Raw genomic sequence first — 22,507 nt, 5'->3', positions numbered from 1 at the left:
CATGGTGGTGGACACCTGTAATCTTAGCTACTCGGGAGGCTGAGGCAGGAGAATCACTTGAACCTAGTGGGTAGAGGTTGCAGTGAGCTGAGATCACACCATTGCACTCCATCCTGGGCAACAGGAGCAAAACTCCGTCTCAAGAAAAAAAAAAAAAATGTGTATTAGATTTGTAACAAACCCTGTGGAACCTGTAAGATGTTTTTCCTCTCTAAAAAGGCTGTATATCTGCTTTGCCTGTCCAAGGAATTAAGTACTAAGTCTCCAGTGCTGTCATAGAGATCAGAATCAAACATTAAGTTTACACTGAAGGATATAGATGTCATATTATATGGCGTGTTTTAGAATCAACTCTCACTTCTCACCATGGGGTAATGTGTACAAAGGGTGCCGTTTCTTACAATTTTAGTGTCATTAGTGTTGGATTTTTAGAGGTTAGATGTGACATATTGTTGTCTCCCCCCACCCATCCCGAGTTGGTGCTTATGCTTTCATGTGACAGTAATAACTCTGTACTTTAAAACATCTGATTTAAAATACAAAGTCTTGCTTTAAAAATTTTTGATTCTAGAGGTATTATTGTGAAATGGTTCTCATTATAGTGCTATAGGATTCTCAGTAAATAAAGAATAGCTGGGTGTGGTGGCATGAGCTTGAGGCAAAAGGATCCCTTAAGCCAGGGAGTTTGAGGCCAGCCTGGGCAACATAGTGAGACCTTGTCTCTTAAAAAATGTCTCTTAAAAAAAAGACTAGTTCCTTTTTGTCTTCAGTACTTTCCAAGTGACCTGTTTTTTACTTTCTTCTTTCTGATAGATTAACTTAAGTTTATGGGCTGTGCCTCCCATCCCCATTAAAGGCTAATATTCCTTTTTCAGGGTATGTTAGAGCCCACCAAGGAACCATTGAAACCGCTTTCTGCTGCAGAAAAAATAGCTTCCATCGGTCAGACAGCCACCGTGTCACCAGATATGAACACATGTACATCTGATCAGTTCCAGGTAAAAATATCTATATGTGTATAAATACGTTTATGCGTGTATATACACATATATCCACACATACTGCCTTTTCCCTTCATTTATGACTGTTTTAAAAATATTTGTAAAGCTTAATGATGGACATGATTTTGATTAATTAACATCCCTTGGAATACAATGAACAAATTGTCTTTAATTTTCAAAAACAGAAAAGCACAATTTGAGAAATGGGTGATTATGGGTAAGTTCTTAAACCTATCCAGGCCTTAGTCTCTTTATCTATAAATTGAAGGGTTTAAAACAGGTATCTCTAAAGTCCCTTACAGTTTGAATATTGTGTGATCATAATTACTGACACAAATCTGGTAAGTACTGGATTCTCACCAAAAAAAAAAAAAAAAAGGAAACACTGTATTTATACCAACTCTATAAGTCTGCTATTGTATGTGTATTTTTTCTGGAATCCTGTGAAATTTTATAAAGCAGTAAAGGTTAGATGTGTCCATTGCCTTAAACTTGTTTTTAGAGTTTAAGCAAAATGGTTATTTAACTCGAAAATGATGTGACCTTTAACTAAACAATCTATGGATTAGGAAAATAGAAAACTCTTTTTTTTTGGAGATGGAGTCTTGCTCTGTCTCCCAGGCTGGAGTGCAGTGGTACGATCTCGGCTCACTATAACCTCTGCCTCCTGGGTTCAAGCGATTCTCCTGCCTCAGCCTCCCGAGCAGCTGGGACTACGGGTGTGTGCCAACATGCCCAGCTAATTTTTGTGTTTTTAGTAGAGATGGGGTTTCACCATGTTGGCCAGGCTGGTATCGAACTTATGACAGGTGATCCACCCACCTTGGCTTCCCACAGTGCTGGGATTACAGGTGTGAGCCATCACACCCAGCCAGAAAACTGTCTTGCCTTTCTTATCCTTTACCTCCTTGGCACACTTGAGCACAAATTTTTTTTCAGACTAATATGTTAATATAAAGTCTTCTCTCACTTTTTGTCCGGGTAAAATGGGCCATTTGGGCTTGCTTACTCTTTCCATATCAAGTTACAAACTGACTCAGTGCTGGTTAAATATTGTATTTTTAGAAGATTAGTATTTTTAAGTGAACATTACCATTTCTAAAACATATTCTTGCCATGTTTTGTCATTTCTTAACCTTAGATGTCATCTTTAATTGTATCTAACACAAAAAGTGTATGCTTGGACAGCCTTTCCCAAAATGTGCTCCCAATGAACATTAATCCCCAGAGATGGTCCACTAAAGGGTTCCAGGGTAAAGTAAGTTTGGGAAATACTTCATATCATACCCCCATAACCACCCTTAGAGATCACAACACACATTAAGGACATTGAAGAGTCCTGCAATGAATAGCCTTAATTTTAATTTATTTCTCAAATTTACTTGGCCACAGGACCTTTTTTTGCAGAGATCAGAAGAGAGGGGAGTGGTAGCACCTGCAGAACTAGTGTTTTGAAGAACATACTTTAGAAAATGTGTAAAGCGTAGGCCCTGCCATTTTAGGTGTGTTTCAAGAAACATCTAATATTACTGCTGTGTACCACTATGTTTTATACTTGGGCATAGCTTAAATGTTACTTTGAAGCCAGATTATTATTAGCACTGAATTAGTGGGCCAGAGGACCTTGATGTTTACAATGCCTGGCCTTGATGGTTGGGCAGCAGACAAGGTGGCTTGGGCAGAATGTCTCCGTAGGTAGAATCTGTTCTTAGTTACCTTAATTTTGTTGCCCTGATACACCCTCTGGCTATAAACTGCTCTCCCAGCTCTGCCCCGTCTATGCATATTTCAGAATTACCTTTCCCATGGCACATTTTTATTTCTGCCTCCATCTGCATTCTTATTCCTACAGTGTTAGGTATTAGGAAAGTATTTTGAGTAACTACTTGGTACATTCACTGAAAATGGAGCTGTACTTACTGAGACCATTTGTTGCTAGTTTTTGCTTGCTTCCTCCTCCATCTAACCACTTCCACCTTACAACCCCATAAACTATTGCTTATTGTATCAGTTAGCTGTTGCCTGTCATTTTTTCCTCTAACTGATTTGATCTTACTGTGTATTTCATTTTAGTCATAGCTTATCATGTTTCTTATATAATTTCACTATGGACTTGACAAAAAAGTAGTCCAGATGACCTAATGAAAAACATGTTTAGAATTTTGTGCTAAGATGCCTGACCTCCATCACAGAATTGTATGGTCCTTGCTTGACTCCATACCTCTGACTCAGAGCAGGCGTGGTGGCTCATGCCTGTAATCTCAGCACTTTGGGAGGTCAAGGCAGGTGGATTGCTTGAGCCCAGGAGTTCGAGACCAGCCTAACCAACATGGCAAAACCCTGCCTCTACAAAAATTAGCCAGGCATGATGGCATGAGCCTATAGTCCCAGCCTCTAAGGAGGCTGAGGTGGGAGAATCGCTTGAGCTCAGAAGCTTGAGGCTGCAGTGAGCCGTGTTCACACCAGTGCACTCCAGCCTGGGCAACAGAGTAAAACCCTGCCTCGAAAAAAAAATTTAACAAACATCTGAAGTACATTTTCTAAAGAGTCTCTTTACAGAAAATTATATATATATATATATATATGTGTGTGTATATGTGTGTGTGTGTGTGTGTATATATATATTTTTGTTTGTTTGTTTGTTTTTGAGGTAGAGTCTTGCTCTGTCACCCAGGCTGGAGTGCAGTGGCATGATTTCAGCTCACTGCAACCTCCACCTCCTGGGTTCAAGCAATTCTCCTGCCTCAGCCTCCCAAGTAGCTGGGATTACAGGCACACGCCACACCACCAGACTAATTTTCGTATTTTTAGTAGAGACAGGGTTTCACCATGTTGGCCAGGCTGGTCTCAAACTCCTGACCTCAAGTGATCTGCCCGCCTCAGCCTCCCAAAATGCTGGGATTACAGGCGTGAGCCATCGCACCCGGCCTAGAAAACATTTCTTACCAGTCTTCTTTGGCATGCTGCATACACACACACACGTATGTGTGTCATACAAATGAAATACGTGTGTGTGTATGTATGTGTGTGTGTGTGTGTATATATATATATATATATATATATATATATATATATATATATATATGTAATTTTACTTTTTGGCCATGCAGGAAGTTACATCTTCCTACGCCCCTAGCCTTTAGTGCTAGAAGCAACAGTGGCTTTCAAACTTAGCACAAGCACAGTTGTATAATTCCCATTATGACTGCATGCTTTTGGGTCTGTCTATTCTATCCCAATTTTGGTACCCATTGAGTTTGTTTTTATCTTCCAGATTGGCTTGTGTTCATTGATCTTATAACTATTGCATCTCTTATTTAGAAATTTATTTACTTAGTTTAAGGGTGAAAACAGTAATTTTACCTTTTTTGGGATTGTGTGTTGTGTTTTCATTTTTATCTGCTGAATTTCAAGGTCACACCATTGTGCCACTACTGATTTCCCTCTTAGTAGGTATTCAATACTTTACACTTTATTCATTGCTGAGTAGGGTCAACACTCTGACTAGCAGTTATCCATCTAGTCACCAGTAGCAACTTCTCTTAGACTGCCTGATGTATTTTAGTTGTGAATCAGAATTTTAGAGCTAGAAAAGAAAAAATGATTATGTAGTTCCATGCTCACTTTTTTTTTTGTATTTTTGTTTTTGTTTTTTTTGAAACAAGAGTTTTGCTCTGTTGCCCAGGCTAGCGTGCAATGGTGCAGTCTCAGGTCACTGCAACCTCTGTCTCCTGGGTTCAAGCGATTCTCCTACCTCAGCCTCCCGAGTAGCTGGGATTGCAGGCACCTGCCACCACACCCGGCTAATTTTTATATTTTTAGTAGAGATGGGGTTTCACCATGTTGGCCAGGCTGGTCTCGAACTCCTGACCTCAAGTGATCCACCCACCTTGGCCTCCCAAAGTGTTGGGATTACAGGTGTGAGCCACCGCGCCTGGCCACCATGCTCACTTTTTACAGCATTGGAAAGGCTAAGTGATTTACCCAAAACCATGTATTAGTGGTACTGCTAGGACTGGAATCCAAGCCTCCTGTCTCCCATGTTTTTGTTCTTTTTATTATGACCTTATTTGCCTAGTGCTTTTATCTCTGCAGTAATAATTCATACCGCATTGCTTCAAGTGGTTTTAAAATGCTTCATTCTCAAGCTTTCTCTGAGTTTCCATACTTGTGAACATCATTAGTTTTAGTCTTTTTTTGCTTCGGTATCATGTTTTTCACCTTTTTCATTTCCATTAAATGTTGATTCGTGTTTATCACCTCATGATTTTGGCTGTCTTCAAAATACCATACCCCTATTTGAGCAGCTCAGATTTCAGCAAATCATTGAAATATTTCTAAGCACCCAGCTACTTGACATCATTCAGATAGAATGTGTTCATGAAAGAACTTGCTCCATTTATTCAGAAATTGTTATTGTATAAACCTAGATTTTGTCCATTCATTCAGTGTTGAATATGACCAAAGGTGTCACTGATCTAGAAGTGGAGTAAGTTGAATCTGCTAGAATGCTTAGAGATGTTTGTTTCCTTTTATGATCAGCTAAAGAAGATATTTTCTAAATATTTATTAGCTGTGCAGGTAGGTTATAAACTAGGTTTTCAGCAGTTTTTTAACTTTTATCTGAAATAATTATAGATTCATAGGAAGTTGCAAATATAGTACAGAGAAGTCCCTTGTACCCTTCACCAGTTTCCTCCATGGTTACATCTTACATAGTATACTATAATGTAAAAACCAGGAACATGACATTGGTACAATATGTGTATATAGTTCTATATCATTATATCACATAGGTAGATTCCTGTAACCACCACAGTCAAGATACAAAACTCTTCCACCACCACCACCACTATTAAGAACACCCTTAATAGTCACTGCCCCACAAGCATCCCTATCCCATCCCTTAGACCCACTAACTAATGTTAGTATTTTACTTGGTTTATACCTTGCTCCAGGCTGGGCCTGATTTTTGGAGACTAAATACTTAAATTAATTTGCCTGTCATTGGTATCCCAGTTATCCAGACCATCGTATTATGATATCATGGAATTAGACTTTTCAAAAATAAGTGATTCATGCTCCTTTTCTATAAAAAACAGCAAGTGACCTTATCTACCCAGAAAAAAATTAATATAAAGTTTTAACAGTGCCTGCCTTACAATAAAGCGTAGTGGTAAGCAATGTCCAAAAAAAGACGATAACATTTTGATATCAAAAGTCTAATAAAATACAGATTATTTTAACACCACCCCCAAAAGAAAAGAAAAAAGCAACCAACATTTTTTCATGTAAGAATATTCTTAAAATGAAGTGTGAATGCTCATTTTAAAAATGTGTTTGCACTGCCTTCCATCTTAAATTTACCATTTGCTTATTTTATGTTTGACAGTTATGAAATTTAAGCCCCTGGAATAGTGAATTTTTTTTTTAACAGTCTCACTCTGTCGCCCAGGCTGGAGTGCAGTAGTGGCACGATCTCGGCTCACTGCAACCTCCACCTCCCGGGTTCAAGCAATTCTCCTGCCTCAGCCTCCCAAGTAGCTGGGATTACAGGCGCGTGCCACCATGCCTGGCTAATTTTTTTTATTTTTAGTAGAGACAGGGTTTCACTGTGTTAGCCAGGATGGTCTCGATCTCCTGACCTCGTGATCCACCCACCTCAGATCCCGAAGTGCTGGAATTACAGGCATGAGCCACTGCGCCCTGCCTGAGCATCCCTTGAGTGTACTGTTTTTAAAATTCTATGCTCACTTCAGCAGCACATTATAAAATTTGGCAAGGTCAGAGGAGATTAGCATTGCCCCAGTACAAGGATGACACCCAAAATTAAATTCTGGTATCTAATAAGTAATTTCTAAATTAAAGAAGTTGATTAAAATAGATATTTTAAATCAACACTTTAAAAATGTCTTATGAGCCCATAATTTTCAAAATTTGGAAAATTGTAAGGAACCAGACAGACCTTAGACTTTGAATCTTCTCGTTTTATACCATGTTTTAATTTTTATTGTAATCACATCAATAGTTTAACTCATGATTTGAGAATAGATTGAAATCTTGACATAGAATCAGTTCATAAATTTGTTTAAAAATGTAAAGATAATTTCATTTCCCAGATACAACTTTTTGAATGTCAATAACCTGTACTGTTTGTAAATTTTGCAATTTCAGTTTGTGCTGATATTTGCAGGTAACCTTCTGAAATTGTAAATTATCCCAATTTTGTCTTTAGGTACTTTGTTGCCTAATGGTCTTGCTATAATTTTTTTTTTTTTTTAAGGATTCTTTACGTTGCTACAACCTGTACTGATTAATTTTGATTTTTTGGTTTTCAACTCTAGGAGTCTCTACCACCCGTCCAGTTTGACTGGAGTAGCAGTGGCCTTACTAACCCTTTAGATGGTACGTCTCTCCGTAGAGCCTCTAGCACCAGAGCTAGAGTTAAGAAAGCTACAAAGTTCAGACAAACTTCTCTCTGCTGATTTCCTTTTTTGTTTGAACGTAACTTATTCTTATCTTTGGAAATTCAGGCTTTCTTTCTGAATAGTAATTGCTCAAGAAACCAGCCGTTACTATTATCAACAGTATTAATGTCCAAATATAGGTAATAGTAGTTAGGTAAAATTTTAGTTTCTTTAAGTCAAAAGTAAGCTTCTTTATTTTTTACAAATATCTAGGTAGTTTAAAAGATATTTTAGCTAGGACCAATTTACCTTGAATTTTTTTCTCTAAGTTTTAATTTATGGAATTTTCTTGGATGCAAAGTCTTGTGGCTAGAGGCTGCTTCAAAGCACAAAGCACAATTATTTAACCAAAAACAGTGTGCATAGATCCATGTTTATTGACTCGAAGTAGTTTTTAGATTTAATATTTTATAGAGCACCTATATGCAAATAGAAAATAAATTTCACGATCCTTTTCTAAAGCGTGTCTCCAAATGTTAGTAGGCAGTTCTAAAAATAATTGGTTTCACTTATGGCTTTAAAAGAAAATCCTCAAAAAGGAATAACTTATTTCAGTAATGTAATTTGGGCTCTTTAAAATAAGTAACACACCAATGCTAGTTTCTAGTATTGACACCACAAGTTTTAAGTGGATCCCAAGATGTAATTGCTCTTACTCCTTGTGCTTAAGTTGTTCGAGCCATTGTCTAAACACCTGTCATTGTCTAAATGGCAATTATTTTGCCATTGTAAAAAAACACTATCAGCTTGGCCTTATAGTGCGGTCCTAGGATATCTGGAAAGCATCCAACTGAATTAATATAGTGCTGAAGGAAAGCCTGGATGCACTTTTTGCTGTTGTCTGGTGTCTTCAGTCAAATCATCATGCTTTTTATTAACAAACAACTTCTTTAAAAATGTATACTATTTCTGATTACTGTTTCAGAGTTAAAGGGGAACAGTACAGCTTGAGGTTGCACATCAGGGTAGGGTAGTTATGACATTCTTTATTATGTTATTTTATTTTAAACTAAGTTAACACATTGGTGCGTGTCCTGAAACTGACAACTTTGTCACTTTTTAAAAAGCATTAATTAGAAACCAATATTACTAACATGAAAGATTGATTTGGGCATGTACAGTGATTTTTAATGTTGGGTTGAGATTAAAGTATTGTTTCCCTTTAACGGGTACGCATTCCTTTCGGTCTTTCTGGTATGGCTTCCAGTTTTGATTGAAGCAACTGAACTCCTAAAACCTTACTAAGTGTTACATTCTTTACATTGTACATGAGAAAATGTACATTGAATTAAATTGTTACTTTAGAAATGTCCTTAGTAATGAAAAACTAATACTGTACACATTGTTTTAATGTTGATTTTTAAAATGTGTAATGATTACTAATTATAACCTGCATGTTCAAGTGTGTGTCTTACCCCTTTTTACACATAACCCCTCCTCCCTTGGCTTACCTTCTGTGTGGCTGCCTACCAACACGGTCACTGAATTTCAAGCTAGTGGAGGTTCCACTCTTCTGAACCTTGATTTCTTTGGGCCCGTGGATGACAGTAGCTCTAGCAGCAGCACCACAATCCCAGGTCAGCAGAGTGTTAAAACCACAATTCCAGTTTATTTACTAAAAGCATGACCACATCACTTGACTTTCCTATAAACAAGGAAACAAGTAGATTGTATTCTCTATAATGTCTTTTTAATACTTTTCTTTCATCTGTTGTTATTTTCTAGTATCTGATTACAAAAAAAATGACTTATGTATTTCAAGGAAAACTTTCTCAGAGTTTAATATTCAAAGCTGAAAGTAGTTTCTAGGAATAAAACATCCCTAATGTCCTTAGAGAGTTAAAGGCAGGGCTGTTGGTTTTTTTTCCTCTAAGTGGAAAATGTGATATTTTAGATGCTTATTTTTTAAAGCATATTCTATAAAGGCATTTGAAAAAAATACAAGTTTAGAGATAGAATATTTTAGTATACAAAGATGACTTTACACTGTAGTGCCTGTAATAATATAACCTTTACAAATTCCAGCATTCAATTAGTTGTTTATTAGTGCTGCTAAATATATAATTGGGTTCCAAAATGTTGGAGTCTAGCACTAAGTATATAGTCCCACATAGAACTATTTCTGTTTTTATGTAGCTCTTAAATAGAAAGTATACTGTTAGTTTTCCATGGGAAAAAAAAGTTACAAAAGTTAATAGTAGAAAATAATTGCTGAGATACTAAAAGCTAGAAATTAAAACTTACTGGAGTGCCTGTTAATGTTCAGCCCTGCAGAAGTTCAGTTCATTGACCAAAGGACTAATGTACTTTGTCATTTTCTAACTGAATAAAAGATTAAAATTATAATGGCATTTTTATGTTTACATTTTATTCAATATTATTTTAATAACTGTCATCCCACCATGTGATCTGGTAATCATGTCCATTGATCACCAGACAGCTGTTGGGGTGCCATAGAGATGCCCATGCCCAGAATGCATAGTGAGAGTCCCTTTCTGTCCCCACTAGTGGCCAGTTTCACAACTAGCCTGGTTCCTGAGAATTCACTGGTTTTGTGCTATTCCACTAGATAGTGCTACCACCGACTTCCAACAGTTGAGCAGCCATGATGGGCTATGGATGGGGGAGACTAACAGTCAGCTCAGAGTGAACCTGGGACCCAGGATGCCCTTCTTGAGATCTGGTTATGGAAATCTGATTCTGCTGCAGGGAAGTTCCAAGGTCATTTGGTATAGAATGACTGGATTCCTCAAATCCAAGCCCCTGGTTATTCTTACTGTTTTCAAGATTTTGCAAGCATATAAAAAACCAATCTGTCTGGTTTTGACTTCAAAATGATATTGTACTATTTACTTAAATTACTTCTAAATTTACATTTGATCTGTGCAGTGACCTGGGTGAGCTAATTTTCTGACATTTTAGAATACTCACTGGGGGGTAGGAGGGACAACCAAAAACATGTATATCTTTTTGTTACTGTATTCCCAAGAATTATTAAGCTCCCATTTTAAATTTGCTCTCAGCTTTGTTTTGTCATAAACTGTATTATAATTTGAATGAGGTCACTGTTTTTCTTTTGGATCCCTAAAAACCTGGTTTAAATTTAATTTTTGGTTACATTTCAAACTCATTTAAAAACCATTCATAGGAGCACAAATAACGTGGCTATATAAAGAAGTACAGAAATGACCTGATAATCAGGCTCAGTGTACACAGCTGCGAGAAGAGCAAGTGGTTTCAGAAGCTTAGAGCTGTAATGGAAGTGAAATCAGCATGGTCAAATGCAGTTCTCATTACTTTGGAGCCTTTTAAATATTTTTGTTCAATATTTTCATTAATATGCTCTAGCTGCTATATAAACTTGATTACTATATATTTGCTTTGGCTTCTTTTTATTGCTATTGGGTTTTGTTAAAAGTTACCATCAAGCTACAGGTATCAGCACCTTCCTTAGTATTCCATTTCACCACTTGCTTGCATTTTTTCTGACTTGTTTCTGGGAAAGTCATTTCGTCTTAGCTTGCGGTTATTTAATTATTTTGTGTGTGAGACTTAGGAGGTTGGCATAGAACTTGGTTGGCTAGCTTTAGTTATGTAACTAAACCATGCCTCATTAAGGCTCTGTTAAAAAAAAAAAAAAACTTACATTAAAAAAATTACTCTGCAATTATTATAGTAAATAGTTGTCTTGTTTTTGAAAAATCTAATCATAGTTTTGGGGGGTTTTTGGTGTGGTGGTAGTTATTTGGGGGTGTGATTTTGTTGTCTTTTTTTTTAATCTGCCTCTTTACTGTTTGACAGTCAAGTGGCCAGTATTTTATAAACCCAACTAAGTTTTTACTAGCACTTTCCTGTTGCCAGTCAGAATGCAGTTATTTATTCTGCCTTATACACTAGACAGCAACTTAAATTTTGTGGTTGCTGGAATCTAGCCTTTAGAGAGGGAGGTACTTTGGGCTCATTTAGTCCCTTTACAGACATATACAATTTTTTACATTTTAATTGCAACCCATATTCTTGTTACAGGAACACAAAGGAAAGTCCTTTTAAAGTATATTTTGAAACCGTACCTTAATGAAATATTGAGAACTTGGGAGAGTCAATATACATTTTCTATAGCCTTCCTCCCTTGTTAGACTTCGTAACTGTGGAAGTCGCTTTTGCTTGTCTGATTTCTGTAAACATCTGAGATCTGTGTTTACTTCTGTAAAGCTGGTTAATAGAAGTCAGTTTCTGATTTTTTAATTTTTTAATATGTTAAGTATCTTAAAAGGAAAAAACTTGTTAATCTAAATATATGCATTTATATATAAGTTATTTATATATAACTTGATCTGCTGATCTTACAGGGCATTTTTTTAAAGAAATAATAAGTAAAAATTTCAGAAGCTCTAAGACATTCTTCCTTAGAATTTTGCTTGGCTGTTACGCCCGGCAACTCATGAACTTTTTTTCTCAAGTTATTTGCTGGTACCAGGAGAGTGTAGGATTAAAAACTTTTTTTTTTACTCTGAATATCTTTATTATCCAAAGTGTAACTTAAGTTTAAAATATTTAAACTGTTCTTTTTAATGTTATTGTTGTCATCATTGCTATAAATCTGTATTACATGAGAAATACACAAAGTTATATGTATTTTAATGAAGTCAGATGGGGGAGATTTTTTAAATCAATTTTTGCAATAAATCTAACCCTCTGAGCTTCCTTTTGAATTACTCTAACAAGATATTTGAACTAATGACTACCAGATTCAGATATGAGACTACAGAAATTAACCCTGTAGACAAGAATTTTCATTTTGTTCAAAAGTAGTACTTTTACTCACCTTTTCTGAAAATCTTTTACCCTCCCTACCTCTAACCTGAAGAAAGAGCTATGTGGTATATGTTTATGATTAGTCCTTAGTCATGATATATTTAAACTAACCAGATCATTTACCATGTTTGAGACTTTATATTAGCTTCTAAATCTTTTTCTGTGGAAGAAAATAGAGAAAAAATAAGGAGGTGAGGAAACGGAAAATTTTAAAAATGAGATTAGTTAATTGAAAAATGGGGTGTCACATCATGTGCATTCTATTTATAAAACATTGATAATTTTATATCACATCCTAATCCAAATTGGGGGAGTTTTCTATAGCAGACAGAAATTTTAGAAGTATTTGGGTAGCATCTGCTGCATAAATGCTAGCTTAAGGATATATTTATTCCAAAATGGAATTTGAAAAGTATTTTCCTATTTTATAAAAACTCCAAAAAGTAGAGTTTATAATTTAAAAAATAAATGCAGTATTGCAGTGTTCTAAAGATATGTTCTGTTTGTAAAAGACTCAGATGTTTACAGAATATTGCCTTTTGCATCTTGGATTGTGGCTAACTGGGTAACCCATTGCAACCTGCCATCACTGACTATCATTTTATACTATAAGGTGTGGATCCGGAGTTGTATGAGTTAACAACTTCTAAGCTGGAAATCTCCACCTCAAGCCTCAAAGTGACTGATGCATTTGCAAGACTCATGTCTACAGTAGAGAAGACAAGCACATCTACCAGGTAAATAAATAGTGTCAATTATACCCACATTTTGAATTCTGAGATAAAACAACCCAAAGGAAAAAGCACGTAAGTTGACAGCATTTCAATATATTATATTACAACTTGCTTTATAAAAGTCAGTGGATGCCCAAGTCCAGAAAATATTATCAAATTATGTTTAAGTATGAACTTTATTAGAACAGGATTATTTCATAAGAGATTGGCCAAGGCTGACAGATGTGGTTTTCTTCCCCCAGCCCCCCCGCCTTCCCTTTGTAGAGACTAATTCTGATTAAGTATTGTGATCATAAAGACATTATAGAAACACTCTCCCTTTCTCTTCATAATTACTGAGAAGATCATCTTTGAGAACCCAGTTTTGTAATCCTGGAGTCACCTAGGCTGATCTTTTTACTTGCAGGCTAAGATGGTTCTTGGAATTTTCATTGACATGCACCTCTGATTTGGGAGGTAAAGCCTTACTTTACCAAGCTTTCTAGAAGCCCCTTCAGAGGCATGGCCTATAGAAGAGCAATTACCATCTCCCTGTGTTGGAACTAAAGGCACGGAATGTCACTCGGGCCATGTGTTTGCGATTCAGAAAATCTTTAGTTTCATATGATTAGGCTAGTACAATCCATTGCTTTGAGTTATTGTTAACCATAAGACTAAGCCAGTTTCTAACAGGAAGATATTATTCTGAACCAGGAAATCACTAGTGCAAAAGCAAATACTGGTTGATTGACATGCCAGCTTTGCTGTCTCAAATCCATGATTCATCAGCATTTTAAAGTGGAACTATTTACCTATTAGTTGCCTACTTTGAAAGAAGTGTTATAGCTCTTTCTCCTGAATAAATACATCCCACTCACATGTTAAATTCAGGTTTATATTTTAAATAGATTCTGTAGAAAGACATCCATTTAAAAAAGCCTTTTTTATTGTGAATAATAAATGTTTATCTCTCTTAACTTTAGCTTGAATTATCATATTGTCTTTTAAACTTTGTGTGCTTTTATTCCCCCAGATTTTTCTTATTGCCTTTAATATTTATAATTATGAAATACATTATTATACATTAGACTACCCTTAACTTTTCCCTAGAATGGCTTTGTAGCATGTAAATCCTTGTTTGTCTGCCAGTTCTCTCCATTGTTCTCATAGCCCCATGTCTTTGCAGTATGCCACCTGGCATTGCCAAAGCCTCCTCTTCAGTGAACCTACTTGTAAATGTGGCTATGTGGATTTTTTCTAATTTTTTTCTCTTTCCAAATAAATCACTTCTTCAAATTGAAACTCCTCTCATAGAAAAAAATGGATGAGAAATTTGTATATGTTAACTAAAAGCTAACACACATTTGACTTAAAAACCAAAAAGGATGCTTTTTATTGTTTGGGTTTCCCCCTGCTGTTTTTAGGACAACCCTTTCTGGGACAGTTCTACTCTTTCCTTCCTTTGTTTCCCCTGCAGTCTCACTGACCAAAGAACTATAGAAGTTTTGAAAATCCCAATGATGAGAATTCATTTTGTGCCATTAGGAGGAGCTGTAAACCACGTTAACTTGCTCTCCTAATTCGTTAACTCATCCTTGAAACATGCTGAATCTAGAGAACTCTTCCAAGCCCTATCACTTTAAGAAGCTATTTTCATTTTTTCTCTTGTTCTATACTAACAGGGAATGAACTAATAATGTATCCCGGAGTTAATGTCTGCTAATTCTGTATTGAGTTACTCGCTAGGGCCTGTCCAGCATCATATTTAAAACAAAATAAATTGGAGAGAACAAGTTGCCAACTTCGTATTTTCTGTTTTGAGAAATGTCATTTGAAAATGGTAAAAAATACAAATGCCCACAAGTCTTAAAATACTGTAAAATGTCCCAACGAGTGATTCTCAATTGTACAGAGCAGAGACAGGCTGGTGGCATAATTTCAGAAAGCATTTTTAGTATCTTATTTTTAGGTTTTCTTTCATTTTTCTCTTGAATAAAGTAAACTGCAAAAAATAAAGCTCAGCAAAATCTTCTTGGCTATTGACAGTAAGCAGAAGATAAAGTGAAAAGGCATTGTGATAGACTGTAGGGTAAGAAGGAGTTAAACAGTGGTCAAGGTAGAAGAAATTTGACATGGACCAAACAATATCCAGTACGCTTTACTAAGTGCCTTTGAATGTCTCAGGGAATTTATATGTGCTCTTCTCTTTTGGAACACAAGTTGTGAAAGTGACTTCTCACTTTGAGTTTTTTAAAGAAATACAAGTTCTTAGTTTTAAAATAGTTCCATCTTCTTGCCTACCTTTCCTAATATGGAGGAAAATTACTTCCTATTCTAAATCACTACTAATTAGTGACAGCTAGTTAGTAGCCATAGACCTGACACTGAAGTTTATGCAGGTCAAAGAAATAGTGCCAAAATATAGATCTTTTATTCTTTTTTAGGCCTTTTTATTGAGATAAAAATTTATAATTCACTCAGGTGTTCAATTCACTGGTTTTTAGTATATTCACAAGGTTGTGCAACCATCATCACTATCTAATTCCAAAACATTTTTATCACCCCAAAAAGAAACCCTGTACCCATTAGCAGTCACTCCTTATCCCTCTCGTTCCCCAGGCCCTGGCAACTACTAATCTGCTTTCTGTCTCTATGGATTTGTCTTTTCTGGTTATTTCATATAGATGGAATTCTATAGTCTGCAGCCTTTTGTGTCTCGGTTTTGCTTAGCATTCTGTTCTCAAGTTCATTCATGTTGTAGTATGTATCCGTATTTGTTTTTTGGCTGCATAATATTTCATTGGAAATAGCACATTTTGCTTTTCCATTAATCAGTTGATAATTGGGTTGTTTTCACTTTTTGACTATTATGAGTAATGTTGCTGCTTTGAACACTTGTGTATACGTTTTTGTGTGGACAGATGTTTCCAACTCAGTTAGGAGTGGAATTGCTGGGTCATATAGGAACTCTAACTTTTTTGGGGAACTGCCAAACTTTTCCAAAGTGATGGCACCATTTTACATTCCCACCAATAATATACATTCCAAGTTCTCCACATTCTTACCAACACTTGTTATTGGTCTTTTTGGTTATAGCCATCCCAGTGGGTTTGAAGTGGTATCTCATTGACATTTTTGTTTGCATTTCCCTGGTAGCTGATGATGTTGAGCATCTTTTCATGTGTTTATCAACTATTTGTATAACTTCTGTGGAGAAATATCTGTTCAGATCCTTTGCCTTTTTTGGTTTTGTTTTGTTTTAGTAGAGACAAGGTTTCAGTATGTTGCCCCAGGCTGGTCTTGAACTCTTGAGCTCAAGCTATCTCCCTCCTCAGCCTCCCAAAGTATTGAGATAACAGGCATGAGCCACTGTGCCCAGCCATTTGCCTATATTTTAATTGGATAATTTGTCTTTTTATTGTTAGGTTGTAAGATTTTTAAGTATATTCTGGATACTAAGCCTTTATCAGAGAAATGATTTGAAGATATCTTTACCAATTCTGCAGGTTGTCTTTTCATTATCTTGATAGTATTCTTTGACGCACAAAAGCTTTTAATTTTGATAAGATCTAATTTTTCTTGTGATTTAGATGTCATATCTAAGAAATCATTGCCCAATTCGTGGTCACAAAGATTTATACCTAGATTTTCTCCTAAGAGTTTTATAGTTTCAACTCATACATTTAGGTCTTTAATCCATTTTGAATTAATTTCTGTATATGGTATGAGGTAGGAGTCCACATTCATTCTTGTGCAGGTGGATATCCAGTTGTCTGAAAACTGTTGAAACGATTTCCCCCACTGAAAGGTTTTGGCACATTTGTCAAAAACAAAAATTAAAAAACAATTGATCATGTTTTTTTCCTGGACTCTCAATTATATTCCATTGATAAACAGGATAAATCTTCACTAGAGAGAAATAGATCAAAATTAGGTCACTGCCTTTGAGAAATGATCATGATATAACTTTTTATTTTCAAATTCTCCTTAAGTGTTTACGTCTTCCCATATTCTAAGAAGACTAGCTCACACCCATGCACAATGACCATAGATAAATGCACAAACTATGAACTGTGTAAACTTGTTTTTATTTTAAAATATAATTTCATATTGCCTCTGAAATAAGGCAATTGTGTAAAACCCTAGAATAATCTTTACCAACTGTTTCTTAGGTAAAAACTTATTTTTTGCTACCTGTTCCTGTACCCAAATTGCACTCCACAAATGGGAAAGTCCATTTAGGTGCGCATTTATTCACTGTTGTTTTAAATAACCATTTATCATTATAGAAGTAGTAGAGTATATTTTTAGAAAGTTAGGAAATCCAGACCAAAAAAAATTAAAAATGAAAGTATCACATTCTTACCATTCAGGATCACTATAATTCCTTAGTGTAATTCTTTCAGATCTTTTTCTTTGCAAATACATATATTGGGGGGGGGGTTCCACCAAAAATGAGATTTTAGAGGTCATAGTGAATTGACCTCTAAAATTGACCTAGTCTTAGTCAGTGATCTCTATCTGTCAATTTCAGTGAGTTTTCATTTCATCTACTTAGGCTATATTCAGATTTCTCCAACTATCCTTTCTCGGCTTTGTACAAACCAGTATTCAATTGAAGACTATTGTACCTGGCTGTTGGGGCTCTTATTAACCTTTTAACCTAGCATATCTCCTCATTCCGTTTTCTTATTAACAGTAGCTTGTATAAAGATTAGTATAAGTGTCCTGCAGAATGTCCTAAAAGCTCTGGATTTGTCTGTTTGCTTCCTTCAAGTAATATTTGCTGTGTTCTCTATCTCCCTATTTTCCTGTAAATTGGAAATTATATCTAAAGGCTTGCTGAATTCAGGGTAAATATTTTGGCTAGAATGCATCCTAGGTGTTATATCACATCAGAAGATCCATACATCTGGTTGACTCCATTGTTAGTGGTGCTGAGATTGACGATTGGTGAGAAACTGACCTTTTCCATTATACAGTTCCAGGTTTTCACTTGTCATGTATCTGGTTTTACTTTGGAATGATGCAGATATCCAGTTCCCCATCAAACATCCACATAATAGTTTTGCCACTATTTAAGTGCAATTAAAAATGTAGATTTTCATCAGAAAAAAATGTTGGATTGCTATTCCCTTCTTCTAAGAACCTAGTACTGAATGCAGTATTTGGTTCATCTGCTATATATATGCCTGATGCTTTTTCCCTTTTGAAGAACTTTAGTCCTAAAAGTCGTTGGATTTTTCATTCATTCTACAAAATCTTTTTATTTCAGTCTGGATTCAAAGTGGTAACAGAAAAGTCCTAGGAATAAAAAAGTCTGTAGCTATCCTTCCTTTCTTGCTTTACCTCCTGGCTTCCTGCACCCCATCCAAGGAAAAAGGAAACATTTAGGTCAAAGAAATACCTTGTGTTACATCTAAGAATACCAGCTATCCTTTACCATAAAAGAGAATTAGGCTTTTTATAATGAACAACTTGAAATGATTTTTGGTCTAAAGCGAATAATGTGTACAACTATTCCTTTAATATATTTAATATCCCAGAAAAAATAAAGTTTGAATTGCAATCATGTGCTCAATTTGAGGCTCATTTGGCATTTTCTGTGGCTCACCTGCTGAGTAGACCTGGGTCACCAGGCATTTTCATGTCTGTGCTAGGCACCAAACTGCTTATTTCCCATATCGGGGGCCAGTGCAGCAAAATCCACTTCATCTACAGGACCCATAGGATTTGAGATTTCCCTCTCCCAGAGTTCCGTCCTGCCTGTGTACATGCATAACACCAGCAACCAGCCCTAGTGCTGCTGCTTTTGGACCTGCTGTCTGCATCCCAACAGGCTGAGACTGGGTCTTCTGAGCTGAGAGCTTTCTCTCCTGGAATTCCCCATTGGGGATAAAGAAAGCCTGAGGTTAAAATGACTTAGTCTTTCCCTGGACATACTTTGTTTCAGGCTGAGGTAGTTTTAGGGGGTGGAGGGGCAGGGAAAAATCCAGTTAGGTGGAGTGTTACTAAGGCTTCAGCATTATATTTCTGTTTAGTAACATTTTAAAATTATGCCTGGGTAGATGCTTCTAGCCTAATGTAAAGGCTAGAAAGTATACCAGCTGTCTAGGTACGCATGTGAGTATCTGTGTGTGCATGCCTAGCTTTAATGAACATAAATAGGCCACGTGTAACTCTGTATGAGATTTGGCATTTGGCACAGGAAGCACACTACACAAAAGTATTACAAGATTCAGGAACTAGCAGAGGAAAAAATACTCAAGTCCCCACAGATTGCTAACTGTCTACCTTGAGAGTGGATTGTCTCCCATTTTACCTACAGCAAAGTCACATTAACACACTTGTCTTTTTTTCATTTGTCATTAGGAAACCGAAAAGAGAAGAGCACCTAAGTGAAGAAGCTATCAAGGTGATCGCTGGCCTTCCTGACTTAACATTCATGCATGCCAAGGTGTTGATGTTCCCAGCCACGTTAACACCTTCCACAAGCTCTCAAGAAAAAGCAGATGGATAACTGATGTGAATTGGACAGTTTTTATTGCTTTTCCTTTTTTCCATCCCTTCCCTACCATCAAAAGCATACCTGCTCTAATTAAAAAAAAAAAAAAATTCAAGTTCAGCTGATTTGTTGGTAAGCCGCACTAGAAAGGTATACATAGTAATGTATATTTATTTACATACTGAAGTCCTAAATTTATATTAGAAAAATGTAAATAATCGGGGGTAAACATTTTTGAAGATTTATTCTTTTTGTGTTGCTGGGGTGTATACATTTATGTCTTTGTGAAATACACTGGTGGTGTCCTTCTTACAAAACTTTTGAAATAAAAAAAACCTCAAATCTTCACTGTCTGTGAAATCCCCTTCAGTCTTTTCAGATTGCATTGACTGTCCTATTTTTCACATTACATGTCAAATTACTTTTGCTATCACAAATAAGCTCCAAAGTCCCCCATTTAATTTTTTTTTTTTTAATTTTGTGTATGATGGGTTTCAGATCTGGCTTTTGTTAACATTTTGGGGCTTTTTTAATCTTTTGAATCTGGCGTATTGCTGTTGACCTTTTGCAAGGTACTTAATCAATTGCTCTTTTGTTATAGGGTATGGATCATTGTCAGAACTTGATTGGAGGGGTTTAAAGAGATTGTGTCTGTTTAAAATCAGTTTGATTCGGAGAAGGACCAAATTATATGAATGTCTTACAATGGAATTTACTTGTTACTGATTTTTTTGTTCTATTGTACCACTATTTTTTGAGGATTTTGCACAGTGTAAAATGACATAATCATAGATTGCTATGGTTTAGGCTGTATATACAGTGAAAACTAGGGTTTTAAATGTTTGGGGAAATTCCTATGGAAAAAAGAGAGACATGTAGAAGAACCTCTAACAAGGTTAATGTGCATGCCCAAGGTCTTTTGAAATTTCAGTGTGTAAATTTCCTTTTAGCTTATATAAAAATAAAATAATTTAAAAGAAATTTATCCTGGTGTCTTTGTACTTTGGTATGTGAGGAAAAATGTAATGAGTTTGAATGAGAAGTTTTATTGAATATTAACATATTTCAATCCAGAGAAAAATCTTTGGTAGGGCTTCTACTTTGTTGAAGCCAGGAAGAATTAGAATCTGGCCTATAAGAATTGGATCAGCACTTTTAGTAGCTGAGCTGTTTGTTTTTACATAGAACATGAGATCAGTAAAGAAATTCCCATGATTCATTATAATGTGTCTTCATCAGAGTATTGGCAAGGTTAAATAGGGATTTGTAGGGATTTTTTTTCTTTCCAAGAATATATAAGCGTGAAATGAAGGTAGGCAGAAAAAGTGTAAAAATTTTAGAATATTAGATATTGCTTCAGCAAAAAGTCACGTGACATTGCATCAGGAACAGGCAGTCGGCTGACAGTCGGCCTTATCCACTCTGGGAATGTGCCAGTGGAACTCCTGCACCTCTGTCGTTGGCAGATTCCTGTGTTGCCAGGGGATTACGCTGGCCATTGGAACGCTTGCCTGAGCGTAATGTAAGTATGGTCTGGAGTGACAAGATGCCTATCCGGTCCATATCCCACCATTTCCCTAACTATTTAAAAAAAAAAAAAAAAAAGTTTGGTCTTTTCCAGAGAAACTTTCCTTCAAAACAATCACAAGTTTTTAGTGTCCAGCAAACCTTTTGGATGGAAAAAGATGACTCAGAAAATTCCTTAGCAGAATTTTTCATGTTTCAGTAATTGAAGCATAAAGGGCTACTTCTATAGTACAACTAAATTATAATGGCAAGTTTCACCAACCTAAGTTCACAGCCCACATGTTAACGGTGTTACCAAGAGAAAATTAATCAACTTCTCTGAGCCTGAATTATCCATAAAAATGGGAGTGATCCTACCTCATGAGGTTAATGTATTAAATAATGGATATATTTAATAAGACATTTGTCACATGAGTAAACAGTCAATGAGCGGTAGCCAGAGCATAGCATCAGGGAACTCTGAAAGCTCCTGGAGTCCCAGTAGGTTCAAGAAGCAGACACAGGAGAAAGGGTCACTAAATAATAATAGAGTAACTTGGCATTTTAAAATTGTTAAGTGGGCCTTCATCATGAAAGTGGCTTATTTTAATGACTCAGATATTTCATCTTATAACCACTTTTAGATAAGCCAGACTTTCCTTTTGTTGTTGTATTGGTCTTTGATGATTTCATAACAGGTACATTAATATTGGATCATCATAACTTAAAGTTAATGCTTCAGTCCTGAAGACCAAACAATGGTCAGCTTTGTACCAGACCAGGTTTAAACTATACAATAGCAGTGGCTGGCAGGAAGAGCTTTGAGCACCTTCTTGGGATCTCAGCTAAGGGGCAGCCTGTCGCTTACAAGCTTGTCTTGGTCATCAGCAGCTGCACATCTGTCTTAAAGTCAACCAGGAAGATCCTGCATAGTTAAGAGGGGAAGAAACTAAGGAGTAGGACCCCCAAAAGGCCAAAGCCTACACTGGGGTTCAGCAAACAGCTTTGGGTCCTCTATGTCTTAAAACCAGCTCATTCATCCCGCAGCTTCATCCCACTGGATGCCCAAGTCCTGAGAGCCATACATAATTCCCCAGGTTAATCCAAGCCAGACTGAGAAGCATGGGAGAAAACTTTCCTAAGTTGAGTCACATCAGTACTATTTTTATGAGTCTTTTTTTTTTTTTTAATAGAGAAACTTGTTTTTCCCTCTTCATGATTGTGTTCTTTACGTAGAATTTGTCATCTTTTTATTCCTTCATGTTTATTGAATCAATTAGGATTAGGCTTGGCTGTGAGTAACAAAAACCCAAAATACTGCATTTCATGTAATAAGACTTATCCTTTTGTCACATTTTAACTTCTCTGAAATTAGAATGTGTCATACAATTGGATGGGTTGTCTTTAGTTGGCAGCGGTTTCTTTTTCTGAGCAACGTATTAAGTAATGCTACCTTACAACCAATGATAGAGTAGATGAAAATGGTAATGGTGGCTTAAA

The 22,507-nt window shown here is 36.1% G+C and overlaps 1 protein-coding gene and 1 non-coding gene across 6 annotated transcripts in view; both read left to right on the top strand.

The window, feature by feature from the left end:
* The window catches only part of AFTPH (aftiphilin), a 67,520-nt gene extending 47,038 nt beyond the window's left edge, over positions 1-20,482 (top strand). Inside the window, exons 6-11 of one of the 5 annotated variants that reach the window (XM_054548135.2) lie at positions 876-998; positions 2,143-2,259; positions 7,346-7,406; positions 8,962-9,045; positions 12,897-13,020; positions 19,369-20,482. In XM_054548135.2, coding sequence (XP_054404110.1) covers positions 876-998; positions 2,143-2,259; positions 7,346-7,406; positions 8,962-9,045; positions 12,897-13,020; positions 19,369-19,516 — 657 coding nt within the window. In that variant the 3' untranslated portion in view covers positions 19,517-20,482. The remainder of the gene's footprint in view (positions 1-875; positions 999-2,142; positions 2,260-7,345; positions 7,407-8,961; positions 9,046-12,896; positions 13,021-19,368) is intronic. The other 4 variants (XM_024242582.3, XM_054548136.2, XM_024242581.3 and 1 more) reach the window with 4 other exon arrangements.
* On the top strand, positions 6,749-6,853 carry LOC112132155 (U6 spliceosomal RNA). The gene has a single exon (XR_002913964.1). It is a non-coding gene; the product is annotated as a U6 spliceosomal RNA (small nuclear RNA).
* Positions 20,483-22,507: the final 2,025 nt, after the last annotated feature.

This window comes from Pongo abelii, chromosome 12, assembly GCF_028885655.2.
Source record: "Pongo abelii isolate AG06213 chromosome 12, NHGRI_mPonAbe1-v2.0_pri, whole genome shotgun sequence".
NCBI lineage: Eukaryota > Metazoa > Chordata > Mammalia > Primates > Hominidae > Pongo > Pongo abelii.
The sequence above is the reverse complement of the archived record's forward strand: the minus strand, read 5'-3'. Positions and strand labels throughout refer to the sequence as shown.